General features: G+C 43.4%; 1 protein-coding gene across 1 annotated transcript; it reads right to left on the bottom strand.

Annotated features, from left to right (window-relative positions):
• Nucleotides 1–1,183: 1,183 nt before the first annotated feature.
• FBXW12 (F-box and WD repeat domain containing 12) lies at nucleotides 1,184–15,890 on the bottom strand. Its single transcript, XM_041762404.1, has 10 exons — nucleotides 15,801–15,890; nucleotides 15,153–15,190; nucleotides 14,787–14,944; nucleotides 13,642–13,760; nucleotides 9,262–9,471; nucleotides 8,523–8,681; nucleotides 7,423–7,633; nucleotides 6,793–6,971; nucleotides 6,581–6,714; nucleotides 1,184–1,283 (listed from the first exon to the last, which is right to left on the bottom strand). Exons 1-10 carry the CDS (start codon nucleotides 15,888–15,890, stop codon nucleotides 1,184–1,186), a joined length of 1,398 nt encoding a protein of 465 aa, XP_041618338.1.
• Between the last annotated feature and the right edge of the window lie 2,343 nt (nucleotides 15,891–18,233).

The raw sequence follows: 18,233 nt of genomic DNA, 5'->3' as shown, positions 1-18,233 counted from the left end.
AAATATTTAAAAAGAAAAGAAAAGATCTTTGAAAAACATAGATCTACACAATGTGGGTCTTTCCCCCCCCTTTGTTAAGAAACAAAATGTTTGGATTATATCCTGCAAATGTCTATGTGACTTTCCACTCTTGTGTTAGTATATACTCCTACTGGCTGACTTTGATTCTGACGTAAACCAAACATGCAAATATCCCAGAATTTTCAGGTGCTGTTTACAAAGCATCTCACATCAGGTTCTCCTCCCAGCCTTGTCCATTTCCAGAGACCCTTCATTGACTTCCTTTCCTTTATCCTCCTGGTCAGAGCTTGAAGTTTATTTCAAGGAAAAGGGAATGGTGGGCACTTTAACAGCCTGGAAACCCACACTGCTCCTTGGAGAAATCTCCCATTTAGATTACATTCCCATTAGAGTACAGTCTACTCCTTCACATCATCTTTCTTCTAGTCCTCCCCTCCTCTCAAAGCCAGGACTGTAGACCTGTGGATCTTAGGCTTGATTTTTCAGTACTCTCTGTCCTGAGCTAATGATACAAACCTAGGGGGCAGTGCTTTATCATGTCCCTTACAGTGGCTGTGATGCTATACAAATCCAAACTTTCATGTGTTTTAGCTTTTGCTATATTTCCTATTTCCTAGTCTTCATGAGCACATATTCCTCCCATCCATATTCTGAGTCTCTTGTAGCTACCTTTAAGTATTACCATCTGTTTTTCTAAAACGTAAGCAAAAAATAGATGTATTAGAGAACACTAATACAGATGACCTTCACTTTTACAATTTTTTTAAAGTAGGCTCCATGCCTCAGACTCACAACCCTGAAATCCAAGAGTTGTATGCTTTACCAACCGAGCCAGGCATCCTCATGCCTTTGTTTTTAAACCAGCCTTAATCTACAGTCATGCTTTCCCCAGTTATAGGCTCCCTTTGAATTGATTTGTATGACCAGTTATATTTTACTATCTTGGTATTCTATACTGGCAAGGACAAAGGATATGTTGCTCTGCATTCTATCTGTATAGTGCCGGATCTGTAGTATCCATTATAGTGTCTGATTTACTGTCAGTAGTTAAGTCATTGCTTCTTTCCTAATATTACTAAAATAATCATTCTGGGTTTGCAAACAGAAATCTCTTTACTACATGGAGGGAAATGATGTAGGGTTAATTCCATTAGTTTCCACATTACATATGCAAAGAATACATCACCAGAATGCTGGATTCACGAATTCTTGACACCACACATACTATGCTCATGTTATCACATATTGCTTTGGAGACATAGCTGCCAACAGAAAAAATGAAATCAGTGGACAAACGGACATAGTTGATAATACTAAATTTGACCCCAACAAAGATATGAGTATTCTTCGCAAATTAATTGGTCCTTTGTTTTTTTTTTAATTTTTATTTATTTATGATAGGAACACAGTGAGAGAGAGAGGCAGAGACACAGGCAGAGGGAGAAGCAGGCTCCATGCACCGGGAGCCTGACGTGGGATTCGATCCCGGATCTCCAGGATCGCGCCCTGGGCCAAAGGCAGGCGCCAAACCGCTGCGCCACCCAGGGATCCCTTAATTGGTCCTTTGATCATTGAAGTTACTCTTAGATTTGGTTTTGACTGCACAGATCTGGCACAGTCGTGCTGATTACTATTTGCAGGAGTAGCAACTTCAAACTGCTCTGAGATAGCATCACCAGAATGATCAAGATAATCTAGCAAATCAGAGATATTATTTAGTAATGATGAAGGAGAATATTTTTTTAAAGATTTTTTTGTTATTCACTTGAGAGAATGTGAATGAGAGCACAAGCATGGGGGAAGGTGAGAGGGAAAGGGAGAAACAGACTCCCTGCCAAGCAGAGTGCCTGATACAGGGCTCACTTCCAGAACCCAGGGATCATGACCTGAGCCACAGGCAGACACTTAAAAGACTGAGGTACTCAGGTCCCCCAAGAAAGAATATATTTATTTTAAAATAGAATTCTGTTCCCTTTGACTACACTTGCCCTATTCCAGGTGAATACCCAAAAGAGGCCATGCCTCCCTCCCCATGGGGGAGATGTAGAGATTGTGAGGCATGGCCCTGTCAATCATTCCCATCCTGTATTATTGAGGTAATACTCCTTTTCTTCAGGAGTCCAGAAACTGGGGGTAGAATTCTGTTGACTATCCCTGCCTTGCACTAACCCAAGCAAAGGTGGTGCTTTTACCATTCCCTGCCCCATTCCCCACCCCCCAGCAAAGACTGAGGTAGAGCCCTGTTGACTATCTCCTCCCCTGCACTAAAGTGAGTAGAGGTGGCACGCCTTCCTCTTCCCTTCAAGCACTGCAGAGACAAGTAATAGCTAAAATTCCTCAAATTTGGTAAACCTACAGAGTGAAAAAGTTGATCAAACCCAAGCAGGTTAAATTCAAAGAAATCTACATCAAACACATCAAATTTCTGAAAACTAAAGACAGAAAATAACTTGAAATCAGACCAAGAAAAATGACACTTTATCTACAGAAGAACACCACCTTGAATGACAGTGGATTTCTCATTGGCTACCATAGAAGCCAGAAGGAAATAACATTTCCCAAATGCTGAAATAAGAAAAGTTAATATACCAGTTAAAAGACAGATCTTGGCACACTGTGGATAAAAACATGACCCAATTAGATGCTGTCTACAAGAAACTCACTTCAATTATAATGATATAAGTAGATTGGAAGTAAATGAAAGGAGAACAATGTCACATACAAACATTAGCCGAGAGAGAGTAGGAGTAGCTAAATTAATAACGGGTAAAGTAAACCTCAGAGCAAAGAAAATTGCCAAGGACAAGGAGGGACATTACACAAAAATAAGAGGGCCGACTAACCAAAAAGACATAGTAATACTAAATGTGTATATACCAAATAACAGAGCTGCAAAATACATGAAATAAAAACTGATAGAATTTAAAGGAAAAATAGATCTACATTCATAGTCAAAAATTTCAACAATCTTTTCTCATAATTGATAGAATCACTAGGTCAAAAATTAGAAAAGCTGTAGAAGAACTGAAACAGATAATCAACCAAGGTGACGCCATTGCCAGTGACAGAACATTTGACCCAACAAGGGCAGGGTACACATTCTTTGCAGGCACATACCAAACATTCACCAACATAGATTACCCCTTAGCTCATAAAGGAAAGTTCAACAGAAAAGAATGAAGAACATACCGAGTATGCTCTCTATAAATGATTCAAACTAGAAATCAATGAAAAGCAATAAAATATCCAAACACTTGAAAAATAAACACACTTTTGAATAATCCATGGGTCTCTACTCTTGAAATTAATATTACATTATATGTTGACTAACTGGAATTTATTTCTAAATAAAAGAGGTTTTTTTGTTTTTAAAGATTTTATTTATTTATTCATGAGAGACACACACACACACACAGAGGCAGAGACAAAGGCAGAGGGAGAAGCAGGCTCCATGCAGGGAGCCCGACATGGCATGGGACTTGATCCTGGAGACCCAGGATCATACCCCTGGCCAAAGGCAGCACTAAACCACTGAGCCACCCGGGCTGCCCTAAATAAGAGTTTCTAAAAAGACTTTGAGAATGAGTGAGCACAAGCAGGAGCAGAGGGAAAGGGAGAAGCAACTTCCCTGCTGAGCAGGAAGCCCAACTGAGGGCTCATCCTAGGACCCTGGGATCATCACCTGAGCCACCCAGGGGCCCTGGAATTTAAATTAAAACTGGAAAATAAATAATCCATGGGTCAAAGAAGAAAAGGGAAATAGAAAGTATAGGGAACTGAGTGAAAATGAAAATACAATCAGTTGAAATCTGTAAGTTGCAGCCAAAGCAGTGCTTAGTGAGGAATTTAGAGTATCAAATGCTTATATTTAAAAAGAGAGGTTTTGGGATGCCTGGGTGGCTTAGTCAGTTGGGTGACCAACTCTTAGTTTCTGCTCTGTAGTGATCTTGGGGCTGTGGGATCTGGCCTGTCTTGGGCTCTACACTCAGCATGGAGTCTGCTTGAGATTCTCTTCCTTCTCTCTCTCTGCCCCTCCTCTGGCTCACTCATGTGTTCACTCAAATTAAAAAAAAAAAAAAGTCTCAAAGCAATAATCTAAGTTTCCACCTCAAAAATTAGAACAGGGAACCCTGGGTGGCGCAGTGGTTTAGCGCCTGCCTTTGGCCCAGGGCGCGATCCTGGAGACCCAGGATCAAGTCCCACGTCTGGCTCCCGGTGCATGGAGCCTGCTTCTCCCTCTGCCTATGTCTCTGCCTCTCTCTCTCTGTGTGTGACTATCATAAATAAATAAAAACTGAAAAAATAAAAAAAAAGAAATGTTTAAAAAAAAAAATTAGAACAGAGATGCCTGGGTGGCTCAGTGGTTGAGCATCTGCCTTCCACTCAGGGCATGATCCCAGGGTCCTGGGATCAAGTCCTGCGTTGGGCTCCCATAGGGAGCCTGCTTCCCCCTCTATGTCTCTGTCTCTCTGTGCCTCTCATGAATAAATAAAATCTTAAAAAAAAATAGAGAACAAAATAAACCAAAGCAAGAAGGAAGGAAATCAGAGCAGACAGAGATAAAACTGAGGGGGAAACAAAAGAAAAGCTATTTCTTCAAAAAAATAATTAAAATAAGGAAACCTCTATTAAGACTGACAAAGAAAAAAAAAGACAAATTACCAATATCAGGATTGAAGGAGTTGAAATCACCAGATTCTGCAGATATATAAAAGACTGAAAGGAACAAGTTAGATGAATGACTAATTCCCAAAAACCAAACTACCAAAACTCGCTCAGCATTAAAGAGATCATCTGAGTCGCCTGGGTAACTCAGTAGTTTAGTGCCCACCTTTGGCCCAGGGTGTGATCCTGGACTCCAGGGATTGAGCCCCACATTCCCTATGTGGAGCCTGCTTCTCCCTCTGCCTGTGTCTCTGTATCTCTCTCTCTATGTCCCTCATGAATAAATAAATAAATAAAATCTTTTTTTTGTTTCAATATTCAGAAAAGTCAATCACTGGAGGCACCTGGATGGCTCAGTTGGTTGTGTCTGCCTTCAGCTCAGGTCAAGATCTCAGGGTCCTGGGATCTAGCCCTGAATTGGGCTCCCTGCTGAGTGGGGAATCTGCCTCTGCCTCTCCCTCTGCCCTCTCCCTGCTTGTGCGCTACCTCTGTCTCTGTCTCTCTCTCTAAAATAAGTAAAAATCTTTAAAAAATTATCTCAGGGCTGTGAGATTGAGCTCTACACCTGGCTCCCTGGTCAGTGGGGAAGCTGCTTCTCTCTCTGTGTGTCTCTCTCTCTCCCCCCACATCCCTCCCCTAGCTTGGGCTAAGTAAATCTTTTTATAAATTTTTTAAATTATTGAAAGGAGAAAAAAAAGCATTTATGACTCAGAGTAGGCTAAGATACATTAGATGATGAATGTAAAAAATCTGCTAAGCATAATTATATATCAGTTATATATAGTTAATTTTTTTGCCTCAAAAACACTGGAAATAATTTAATGGAACATAAAGATTTAAATTACGGCTGCACAGTACTCCATTATGTGTATGAGCCATAGTAATTTAAATAGTCTCTTACATTTGGGCAATTAGTTTCCAGCATTTGGCAATCACAACTCATGTTGCAAGACAATCAATGTATTTCTAATTGCTGGAGGCTTACTATCAAAGTAAATTCCTGCTAGTGGTACAGGCAGTTCGAAGGATATATGTATTTGTATTGTGTTAGATATTACCAAGAATAAACCCATAAGGACAAGCAACAAGGTATATACAAAGACAAGACCTCTATTTACTGTATATAAAAGCTTGAGAAAAACAATTTAGATGAAGGCAAGCAATCTAGAAGAAAACTAAAATGGAGATAAAAACAGCTCACTAGGGATCCCTGAGTGGCGCAGCGGTTTGGCGCCTGCCTTTGGCCCAGGGCGCGATCCTGGAGACCCGGGATCGAATCCCACATCAGGCTCCCAGTGCATGGAGCCTGCTTCTCCCTCTGCCTGTGTCTCTGCCTCTCTCTCTCTCTCCCTGTGTGACTATCATAAATAAGTAAAAAATTAAAAAAAAAAAAAAAACAACAGCTCACTAAAGAAGCAACCCAGGGGTGCCTGGGTGGCTCAGTGGGTCAAGCGTCTGCCTTCGGCTCAAAGTATGATCCCAGGGTCCTGGGATCAAATCTCGTACCAGGCTCCCTGCTCAGTGGGGGGTCTGCTTCTTCCTCTTTGCCCCTTCTCCCTGCTTATGTTCTCGCTCTCTCAAATGAAAAAATAAAGTCTTAAAAAAAGAAGTAACCCAAATGACTAATGAACTCAAAAAAGGTAATGACAAAATATTGAGGATATTCTGATGAAGATACTGGGCAAATAAATGGGAGCCCCTTTGGAAAGGCTTTTGAAATCTGCAAGGGCTGTGAACATATTCCAAGAACTAGCAATTCGCTTTTTGGACAGAAGTTTGTTTATACATATCCTCAAAAAATCTTTTTAAAAAAATCTCACTTATTAGCCCTTCATATTTTTATGTCAAAATTTGAAATCTTAAAGGGAAGTTTAAGTCACAAAGCAGAGCTTACCAGCTTGGTGCCAGGTCACTCCCTATGTGTTCCAGGTGACAGCAACTCTTGAGGTATGGATAACGGCCTTCGTCTTCCCACATGTACAAATGCAGAGAGTCATCCATAGATGTGGTGAGGATGTGCACAGAATCCTTCAAAGGATAGCCGGGATGAATGGCCCAGAGTCAAAGTCAGAGCAACGAGCAGGGGCAGAAGAGGCTCATACATACCACCCATAGGTTGCTGATGGTCCTCTGGTGGTCCTCAAATCGTTGCAGCAGGTGGCCACTGATGGTGAAGAGGAACAAGTATGGCCCACTCTCAAACACGATCATATTGCCATCACCGACTCCCATCCAAATAGGACTCTCCATATGAACTGGCAACAGGAAAGTTGCAACCTGATGGGCTGTTTTCATGCAAAACACACACACACATGCAGGCAAACTGTGGATCAGTCAGAACAACATCTTTACACAGAATGAAAAAAACATGCTCCCTCCTTTCACAGGACCTCAATCTGGGGAGGAAAATGTAGGGTAGGTCAGTGATAAATACATATCACGAACCAGGGTAACAGGTGCTAGGCCCCAGGAACAGGGGCCGTGGACAGTAGCCACCAGCTCAGGCATGGAGCATGCATGGGGTCCAGGCCCTAAAGCAGGATAGGATCTAAACATATCTGTCCAAGAGCGGGGTGGAGCATAGTAGAGGGTAGAGCACGGGGGTCAAAGGCACATATGCATGGGTTATCCTCCAGGAAAAGAAAGCCCCTTCCCCCTTTCCACAGATTTATAGCTTCCAAAGAATGCATGTGTGAAAGGAACTAGAAACCGTGTCTCTGATGTGGCACAGCCTACCTTGGATGTCTGTCCTGCCCCCAGTCCTCTTAGCCATTAGATCAAAGGTGGTAAATCCTGTCTTTTTGAAAGAACCTCTTCGGTACATCACTGTTACCCTGCTTGTCTTCCTTGGGGCCCAGCAGGCTCTGCAGCATGATGAAAATGGGATAGAGAGGCACAGAGGGCTTTTGCCTTCTGACGGTTTCAGTAAGCACTCTGTGAGAAACACCTATGGAGAGATTATTGCACATGTAGTCAGGTGAAGGGAAAAGTTGCAGCATGTCAGTACAGGAGGGACTCCAGAAGAGCCTCCTTAAAAGTCCTTGTTTTGCGGGCCACCTCGCTGACTCAGTTAGTAGAGATGTGACTCAAAAAAAGTTCTTGTTTTGTGGCCAAAACTTTATTCTGAATCTTAGGAAACACTGAGTAAGTCCCTGCTCGTCCTCTGACATCCAAGGAATGTCTTCCTATCCTGCCTGTCATGGTCTTGCAGAGAACAAGGCCCCTGAAGCTGCTCTTCTGGCAAACCACAGAGTTACAAAAATCATCCAGCCACTTTGGAGCCCAGATCAAGTTGCCATTGGTTCAACAGATCTCTCCCTCCTTGGATAACTAGTCAAGAGCTGTTTTGCTTTTGTTGCCTCCTCTCAGCTCCCTGGACTCTGGTGCCTGGTCCACATGTACCACATGATAAAAATGGCTGGCTCAAAGGCCACAGACTTTCCCAGAGGGACATTCAGAGGCTGGTACGTTTTTATTTACTTCTGAACTTCTTTGTACTTTCCAGACAATGTGGATAAAAGTAAGGAAAGCTAAAGTAAAGATACCAAAGATCCTCCTTTCTTGAGATCTCTCACCTTCCTCTATCTCTTTGGCTGATTCAGGTTTCATGAGCAAATTTTAACAAACATTTGTTTATGCAACTAGACACTATCACTTCAAAGAACATTGTTTCTTGGCTATAGCAATGGATTCTATGAGTGATATGGCCTTTGAGCAGGGGGAGCACTACATCTGGTCCTCCCTGAGTCCTGCAGGTTCTCCAACACTTCCTGAAACCCCACCTTCCTAATACTTGACCCTCTCCTCCCAAAGATAAAGCACAGAGCAACACATACCATTGGCAAGATATTCTGATGTGTCCCAGATGCAAAGATCCATTTCCTGTCAGGAGAGCAGTGTAGGAGGTCAACACTATATTTAAATGCATTGACTTTAGAGACACCCCTTAGCTCAGGCACGGTCAGTGTGTAGATGTCACCTTCAGAATTGCCTACCTGAAACCAAAGCACCACCACCACGTCAATGGAAAGAGACAGGAAATCCTAAAGCACACAGAAGGCAGCACTGTCAGCTGCAAAACATACCACTGTTTCTTCAATCACATAATGGAGATGAAAAGCTGCCTCAGTGTTGCAAGAACGATCCCAAGGAATAAAACTTTCTAAGCCCCAAAGCACTGTCTTCAATAATAGTTATACATAGCACATCAACACTGTTCTTTTTTTCCTCAGTGTCTTCCCAAATCCTCAGCTCTCACTCCCCATAATCCCTGCCCACAATCAAGTACTGTACAATATACACTTGAAAGAAGAGACATGGACATGAAATCATTCAGTGAGGGTTTTTTTTTTCTTTTTTGGAAGAATAGGGAAATGTACTTGTGGTAGATCAAAGGCCAAGATGCTAGTGAGGTTTGTATGGCCAACATTCATTAGTATGTTTTGACTCTCAGGGTATGTGGTAGGGATGACTCCAAGAAGATAGATGGTGATGTGACAGTCACAGGGCCACAACATCTGTCAAGGTGGCAGGTATTCGTTTTGTGGGCCATCTCTTGGTGCAGGGCTCACTTACCATCAGGAATGGGCCATCATTTGTGAGACAGATTTCCAAAGAAAAACAGGTCCGAGGCATGGCAAGAGTAGCCAGGGCATCCTCATCCTGACAATTCCACACTTTGACAGTTCCTTCCAAGTCCACAGTGAATGCGAGATGCATCTGGGGGAGGGTCGCCAGATGCATGATGCTAGACTGCTGGACTGGGCTGGACCAGATCATAGTGCCCTAGAGGAGAGGAACACTGTATGTGTGCAAGGAACTCTTCGCTGTGCTTTCTGTGCTTTCATTCTGCCAGAGTTTATTTGGAAGTCTCCTCCAAATCAGATCCATTTCTTGCTTCCGGGAAAAGAATGAGAAAACTCTAAACATCTCAATTATTTAAGGGATAGTGAACACAGAAAAGGAACAACGCAGTATATTCACAGGCAAGATCTCACTATGTGATGGGCACAAAGAATGGTCAGGCTTCTGGGCTCAAATCAGTGCTGCTCCTTAATAGCAGTGTTATATTCAACAAGTTACTTACCAGCCTGGCTTCTTATAGGACTGTTGTATTACATTCCACAGCACATGGAACATTCTTGGAATTCTGCCTAGGGGTGCCTGGGTGGCACAGTTGGGTAAGCATCGGACTCTTGGTTTCGGCTCAGGTCATGATCTCAGGGTTGTGAGACTGAGCCCCGTGTTTAACACGGAGTTGGCTTGGGTTTCTCTCTCTCCACCCCCCCCCCTCCAAATAAATAAATCTTTAAAAAAAGAACTCTCCCTAATTCACAGGAGTTCAGAGCACGTCAACTATCATAATTGTTATTCCATCATCAATCTTGTACATTGCAAATAAGACAGAAGAAACAGGGATCCCTGGGTGGCGCAGCGGTTTGGCGCCTGCCTTTGGCCCGGGGCACGATCCTGGAGACCCGGGATCGAATTCCACGTCGGGCTCCCGGTGCATGGAGCCTGCTTCTCCCTCTGCCTGTGTCTCTGCCTCTCTCTCTCTCTCTGTGTGTGACTATCATAAATAAATAAAATTAAAAAAAAAAAAGAAAAGAAACAGTTTCTAGATTTTCTTTAGCCTTTAAAAAATTGTGAAGAATATAATATAAAGAGAAAAGAAAAAAGGGAAAAAAAGAAAGAGAAAAGAACACAGTAATGTAAAATTCAATTATAAATTGATCATATAACTACTTCTAAGCCCACTTGTACTTGCTGTATTAACTTCTCCACCCTCCCCAAATGTAATCACCATTTTTTAAAAAAGAATTTATTTATTGAGAGACACAGAGAGAGGCAGAGACATAGACAGAGGCAGAGGCAGAGAGAGAAGCAGGCTCCATGCAGGAAACCTGATGCAGGACTCGAACCCAGGTCTCCAGGATCACGTTCTGGGCCAAAGGCAGACGCTTAACCACTGAGCCACCCAGGCATCCCTCACCATTTTGATTCATAACGCCAACAGATTGCTCTGCAATAAGTCATCCCAAAATTGGGTGGCTTAAAAATCAAAGCCACAATAAGATATGACCTCAAACCTGTCAGAATGGCTGAAATAATAAATGCAACAACCAACAAGTGTTGGCAAGGGTGCAGAGAAAAAGGAATTCTTGTGCACTGTTGGTGGGAATGCAAACTGGTGCAGCCACTGTGGAAAACAGTATGGAGGTTCCTCAAAAATTTACACAGAAAACTACCACATGGTCCAGCAAGTCCACTACTGGATATTTAGCTGAAAAAAAAAAAAAAAAAAGGAAAATGCTAACTTGAAGAGATATGTGCATTCTTATGTTCATTGCGTTATTTACAATAGCCAAGATATGGAAGTGACCCAAGTATGCATCAATAGGTTAATGGATAAAGAAGATTGGAAAAAAAAAAAAGATTGAGGTGTGTATGTACACAAACATACATATACAATGGAATATTACTTGGCCGTGAAAAAGAATGAGATTTTGCCATTTACAACAACATGGATTGATCTAGAGAGTATAACGCTAAGTGAAATAAATCAGAGAAAGACAAATACCATATGATTTCACTCATATGTGGAATTTAAGAAACAAGACAGAAAAGTGTTTTTTGGTTTGTCTCAAATATAGAGAACAGTTATCAGAGCAGGGGGTGGAGAATGGGAGAAACAGGTGATGGGGATGAAGAGCACTGGTCTTGATGAGCACTGTGTGATATACAAAATTGAATCATTATATTGTACACCTGAAGTTAAGACAATTGCTGTATGTTAGCCATACTGGATTTTTTTTTAAATAAGCAAAATAAAAAAATAATAAACCCTCTCCATAAAAACTGGAGTTTTTCTTATCTCAGTTTCTGCTAGAAATTCAGGTATAGCTTGGCTAGGTGGTTCTGGCTTGGGGTATCTTATGAGGTTGAAGTCGGCTTCATGAGGATGAGGCTCAATCAAGATGGTTCACTCATATGGCTGGCAAGTGGGTGCTGGCTACTGGCAGTCTTCAGTACTTTGCCACACAGACCTCCCTATAGGGCTTCTTAAAGGTTCTCATAACACTATGGCTGGGTTTCTAGGAGCCAGTGACTCAAGAGGGAAAGAAAGAGTCTTTGGAAGTTATACACCATCACTCCCACAATGTCAGTTGGTGATAAAGGTCAGCCCTATTCAAAGTAGGAGTGGATGACCTAAGATCACGAATATAGGACAAGGAATATTGACGCCATTTTAGAGACTGGCTGACACAGCCACCCTGTAGTCCCTCCCACGTGCAAAATACATTCACCATCTCCCAATGCCCCCAAATATCTCACCATTATGGCACTATCTCAAAATCTAGATCTTACTGTTTAATGAGATGAAGTTCTCTAGATTCAGTTCATCTAGATGTGAAAATCTTAGACCTATACAAGAAAATATACAAGTTGTCTGACCTGTTATCCCTAAAACACAAGAATAGGGCATTACAACATAGGTAAGGATAACATTATAGACACTCTTCCCCCTACCACCACCAAAAAAAAGGGGGAGAGGGAATGGCAGTAGAGGGATAGGAACCACTGCTACCCAGAGAACTCAAGACCTGATAGAGAATGTGCTGGTAGAATGTTGATCAGGATTCAAGGCTTGGGAAAGATTCTTCAGGACTCTTGGCTCCACTCTCTAGGCTCTCTAGGCTCTAGGCCTTGGTTCTGCCTTTGGAATTATCCTGCCCATAGATGGTGGCCCAACGCCATAGCTGAGTAGTCAAAGCAATAAACACTTATTTCACACAGCTTATATTGGCCCAAATTCAGAATTTGATTCACTGAGTGGTTGTGCTCACTTCATATATGAAGCACATATATGATTCACTTAGTGACTCTGGTTTAGGGTTCCTCATTAGGTTGTAGCATGCTGACAATAATCAATACATCTACAAGTAATGCATGGTCGTATCCATCTTGTTCCACACAAGAAACAAGTGCTGGGGTGGGGAGTGGAATGATACTTGGAATTGGTAACAGAAGCAGAATTTCAAATCTGGTCTTCTAGCTGGTAAGATTTTAGCTGCCTCTCCTCCAGGCAATAATCTGAAGGATTGAAGGTTATGTTCCAAGGTGGTTCACTCACATGACTGCAAAGATGGTGCTGGCTGTTGGCAGAAGGCCTGAGTTCTCTACCAAGTGGATCATCCACTGGGATGCTTGGATGTTCTCAAGGACATGGTGACTGGTTTCCCCTAGAGCAGGTTACCCAAGAGAGTAGTACCTTTCTGATTTATTTTCTCAGCTTTAGTGAATGTAATTGACATATAACATTGCATGACTTTAGGTGTCCCTTTTAGACTTATTTCATCATTCTCCTGCCACCTCATATATTCATAAAGGGGTATTTATCATACTTCAGAAGATCTGGTGTGAAAAAGTGTCATTACATAATTTTCACAGGGAAAGGAGAAAAATCCAAACAGAGAAAGCCAAGAAAATACAATAACTCGGGACTCACTTTGGAGTCTTTCTTCCAATTCCCTATCTAGTGTTTCTTGCACCACATTTACTAGTCCTGATGATAGAAGACTTTCATGTGCCTTGGAAGTGATCTGAGTTAGAGACCACTCTCTGAAAAAGCCAACGTGACAAATGCCAACCATAGACAAAGAGGTCACAAAGATGCACAACACCCAAAGTTTATTTCACAGCCATTCTACGTTACTGATAGAAGATAAATCCTTGCACAGATTTATATATAGAAACACATAAAAAAGTAAATTTTCTCTGTCTACAGTTTCAGTGGAAAGGTCACAGATTATCAGCTAGAAGACCTGATTTGAAATTCTGCTTCTGTTACCAATTCCAAGTATCATTCCACTCCCCACCCCAGCACTTGTTTCTTGTGTGGAACAAGATGGATATGACCATGCATTACTTGTGCTCCTCATTGGCCAGACTCACCTCCTGCACGTCCCAGGTACAAAGCACGTGTTTTGATGACACCGTGCAAATGACTGACTTCTCTTGTCCATCCACTGTGTCGTCATTTCCTGACAGATAAGCCATAGGTCCTAAGATTCCTAGAAGGAAACACAGACAACACTTGGCCACCAGATGATTGAGGGATGATCTGATCAAATTAAAGAGGACTCTGGAAAGATAACTGTGGGTTCTCCTGCGCTCTCTTAGAGTTTGGGAAACAATTATGGAGAAGAGAAGAAGCTGGCTCCAGAGTCATCCAAACATGGAAATGGCAGATTAGCCATTTGGGAGACGCTGGCTGACTTGCCTTTCCTCCTTCATTTCAGTTTCCATACATATAAGATGGGGATAAAGAGCTCTCCATAGGAGAACTGTTCAGAGTTTTAGAAGAGGTACTAGGAGTAAAGTGAATGGTAGAAGCTCTGTTATTTAAGTTTCCTTTTTGTTTAAAGTTTTTATTCTAGGAGGGACAGGAAGCCTTTGGAGAAAGGGAGTCAGGAGCCTGATCTAATCTCATAAAAAGATCACTCTAGTTTTTCCATGCACCATAGATCATGGGGGTCAAGAGAAGATGCAGGGAGACCCTGACAGCTATCACAGCAACCTGGTCCCATTAAGCTTTAATTTTCTCTTCAGTGAATGAAGACGTGTGTGTGTGTGTGTGTGTGTGTGTGTGTGTGTGTAGAATACTGTTTTCTTTTTTTCAGATTTTTATTCCTGAGAGACACAGAGAGTGAGCGAGGCAGAGACATAGGCAGAAGGAGAAGCAGGCTCCCTGTGGAGAGTCTGATGAGGGACTCGATCCCAGGACCTCAGGACCACAACCCAACCCAAAGGCAGATGCTCAACTACTGAGCCACCCAGGCACCTCAAGAATAGGCATTTCAGGCAGCCCCGGTGGCTCAGTGGTTTAGCGCCGCCTTCAGCCTGGGGTGTGACCCTGGAGACCCGGGATCGAGTCCCATGTCAGGCTCCCCACGTGGAGCCTGCTTCTCCCTCTGCCTATGTTTCTCCCTCTGTGTGTGTCTCTCATGAATAAATAAAATCTTAAAAAAAAAAAAAAAGAATAGGCATTTCTTAAAATAAGTTTGTCCCGTTCCTTTAAGGTAGCCCTTTCCCTGTACCGAGGTTCCCACTTGCTTCTCTGAAGGTAAAGTCTTCTGGCTTCGCCAACGCCATCCGGTACTCCTGCTTTCTCTGTTTGAGGAAGAACTGCTTCCACGTCAGTGAGCCCAGGCACTGGGAGAAGTTGCAGAAGCTCCATTTCTTCAGACACAGGTTCCTGGAAACAGAGTCATCATCCCCCCAGGCTGCCCCGTCAATTCACCGCCTAAGAGCCCTGGTCTCATGAACTCTTTCCTCACTGTAAGTCTCACTCAGGCCTCTCCTGGCACAGCCGCCTACAGGCCTTCCTGGTACACACTCGGATGCCCTCTGCCTCCCATGAGAGCCACCTGCCTTCCCACCCTTCCCTTCCTGTGCTCACTTACCTCCACAGGTGATCATTCTCTGCAACCCTATTCCAACACTGAGGGAGACAAAGGAAGAGGTAAGCAGGCAGTCAATACCCAAACACTGGCTCCTCCTCTGCCATCATTTTGTAGGAGCAAGGCACCTATCGGTTAATCAGCCACCATCTGGGCTCTCAAAGCCCTCCCAGTCTTGGGGGGACTGGGACACCATGAGGACAGCAGAGGCCCATCTTGGCTAAGACAGGCCCTCGGAATCCCTTGGGGTTTCAGCAGGAGAAACTTGGGGACTTGACACAGGAACTATGGGACCCTTTAGTCAGACTCCTGTGTATCCCTTTGTCTTTTTCATTTGAGGAAACGTGAGGCCCTCAGAGTGGAGGATGCTAACCCCCAACACCCAGTGCATCACCCTGCTATCCTGCGAATGGGTGCTCAACGTACTGTAGAGAAGCAATGGAAATCCAGGGACCTGGATTTATGGGAGCTGATTGGATGAGCCTGAAACAGGGCAAATGTGAGCAGTGAGGGCAGCTCTATGGGTCCAAGGCTGGGTTCGCCAAGAACTGGGACTTGGTGAAACGCCAGGGACTGAGGTGAAAGGAGTCTGCGAAAGGACTTGGGGGGAGGGCGGGGCGGATCCCACAGCTGGTCGTGGATGGCATTTACCCTGTTCACTTGGGAAGCCTGGAGCAAGCTGAACGCATCCAGGAAGGAGAAGATTTTCAACAGCGGCACGTCAGGCACTTGAAACTCCATCTCACTCGGGCAAAACCTACGTCCAGGCTCCTCTCCGGCTCCGAATTTAAAGGCTTGGCCCAAGTCTGCAGCACTCGGGAGGATTCCACCCGAGGCTCATCTGGCTCTGATGGAAACAGGCTGCCGGTGTGCACAGCTGCAGGCTGCCCTCTGCTTCGGCCAGAGCCACGCTGGAGGGCATCCCTCCCAGCACTCGCCTGTTACCGTCACTGTTTAACACGACCTCTCTTTGCTACTGTGATGTGAACAAAAGTGCAGGACCTGGGGCAGCTCTAGGTGCTGATAAACTTGTCCGAACTCTAGTAAATTTTGACGGACACACTCACATTCATTAAATTCAAGTCTCCGAGTCTGCCTTTGGCTCAGGGCCTGATCCCGGGGTCCAGGGAGCCTGCTTCTCCCTCTGCCTGTGTCTCTGCCTCTCTCTGTGTGTCTCTCATGAATAAATACAGAAAATCTTTAAAAAAAAATTTTTTTTTATTTGAAAGAGAGAGGGAGTTGTTGAGCAGGGAGCCAGACATGGGGCTTGATCCTAGGACCCTAAGATCAAGCTTAACCAACTGAGTCACCCAGGCGCCCCACTTGGCATCTTTATATGTCTAGTTTGGGATGTGGAATCGGGCCAGCAGGGCCTATCTCCTAGCACTAACACCGTCCTGGGATTTCCACTTTTGTGCATTCCTTTTTCTGACATAAGGAGAAAGCATGGGCCACACAGACTTCCCTATAGAGGCCCATGCTAAGGGCACAAGGCGCCTCAGAAATGGCTCCCATAAGTAGTGCCTTTCTCTCATGACCCAATCCTTTTCTTCCGAGAACTTGAATGATTCCAGTATTCTCTATGAATTCCAATGTGAGGCTCAGTGGTGACAACCCCTTCATTAAACTGCTGCCTCCAGCCTAATCCACAATAGTGGTTCTAGGAAGCCTCATTTTCCCTATAACGTTATCTACTCCATTATCCAAAACCAGACTGGGCTTTTCAGGGATAAATGTCCTCTTCCTCAGAATTTGCAATGGAAAACTTTTCACATTGACAGGCCCATAAAGTACAAACCTGACAACTATGGGAGGACACATTTTTCATTCTGTTGTTTGAAGAGAATATGGTTTAAAGTGAAAGAAATTGTCATAAAGAAAAAAAAAATCCTATGGAACTAGAGGGTATTATGCTATGTGAAATAAGTCAATAAGAGAAAGACAGTTATAAGATTTCACTCGTGTGTGGAATTTAAGAAACAAAACAGAGGATCACAGGGGAAGAGAGGGAAAATAAAACAAGATGAAATCAGAGAGGGAGACAAACCATAAGAGATTCTTAATCTCAGGAAACAAACTGAGGGTCTCCAGAGGGGAGGTGGATTTGGGGGTGGGGAAGCTGCTGTGACAGGCATTCAGGAGGGCACATGATGTGATGAGCACTGGGTATGATAGAAGACTGATGAATCACTAAACTCTACCTCTGAAACTAATAATATATTATATGTTAATTAATTGAATTTAAATTTTTAAAAAATCCTGTGGGTTTTTCTTTTTTTTAAGATTTTATGTATTTATTTGACAGAGAGAGAAAGAGTACAAGCAAGGGGAGCGGCAGAGGGAGAGGAAAAAGCAGTCTCCCTGTCAGGGCTCAATCTCAGGACCCCAAGATCATGACCTGAGCTAAAGGCACACACTTAACTGACTGAGCCACCCAAGCACCCCCAATTAAATATTCCTGTGATTACTTCAGGGTTCTTCATTCAGCCTGCCTCCAGCCCAGGGGTCCCTGTGTTTATACAACAAATATGCATTAAAATGACATTGAAAGCAAATGAGGTATTCTCGCTTTGTTCATCCTTTCTTCTCTGGATCAGGTAAATCACTTATCTTTGTTTCATTAGGGTCTTTTTCTGAGATTTTTATCTTGTTCTTTCATTTGGAATATATCCCTCTGTTTCTTTATTTTCCTTGACTCCCTGTGTTAATTTTAAGCATCAGATAAAACAGCCACCTCTGCCAGTCTTGGCAAGGCCTCATGTAGGAGATTAACCTTATCGATCAACCATGCCCTATCTCTTGGTTCTCTCTCAAACTCGGGCAATTATCCAAGTAGGCTGCTTTCTTTTTAGGGCTCCTAGTAGTTGAGGGTGTGCCATAACCTGTCAGTATCCCAAAGGGGAGGATCTCAGTCAGTAATAGATTCAGGCTAATTGGAAGTCTGAACCTCCAGCAGCAGCTTTCAAACATGTACAAATAGGGGTGCCTGAGTGGCAGAGTTGGGCTCAGGTTGTGATCTCAGGGTCATGAGATCAAGCCCCACATCAGGCTCTGTGCTCAGCTTGGCATCTGCTTGAGATTCTC

This window comes from Vulpes lagopus, chromosome 7 (genome assembly GCF_018345385.1).
Source record: "Vulpes lagopus strain Blue_001 chromosome 7, ASM1834538v1, whole genome shotgun sequence".
Taxonomy (NCBI): domain Eukaryota; kingdom Metazoa; phylum Chordata; class Mammalia; order Carnivora; family Canidae; genus Vulpes; species Vulpes lagopus.
Note: the sequence above shows the minus strand (reverse complement) of the source record. Positions and strands in the feature narration are given on the sequence as shown.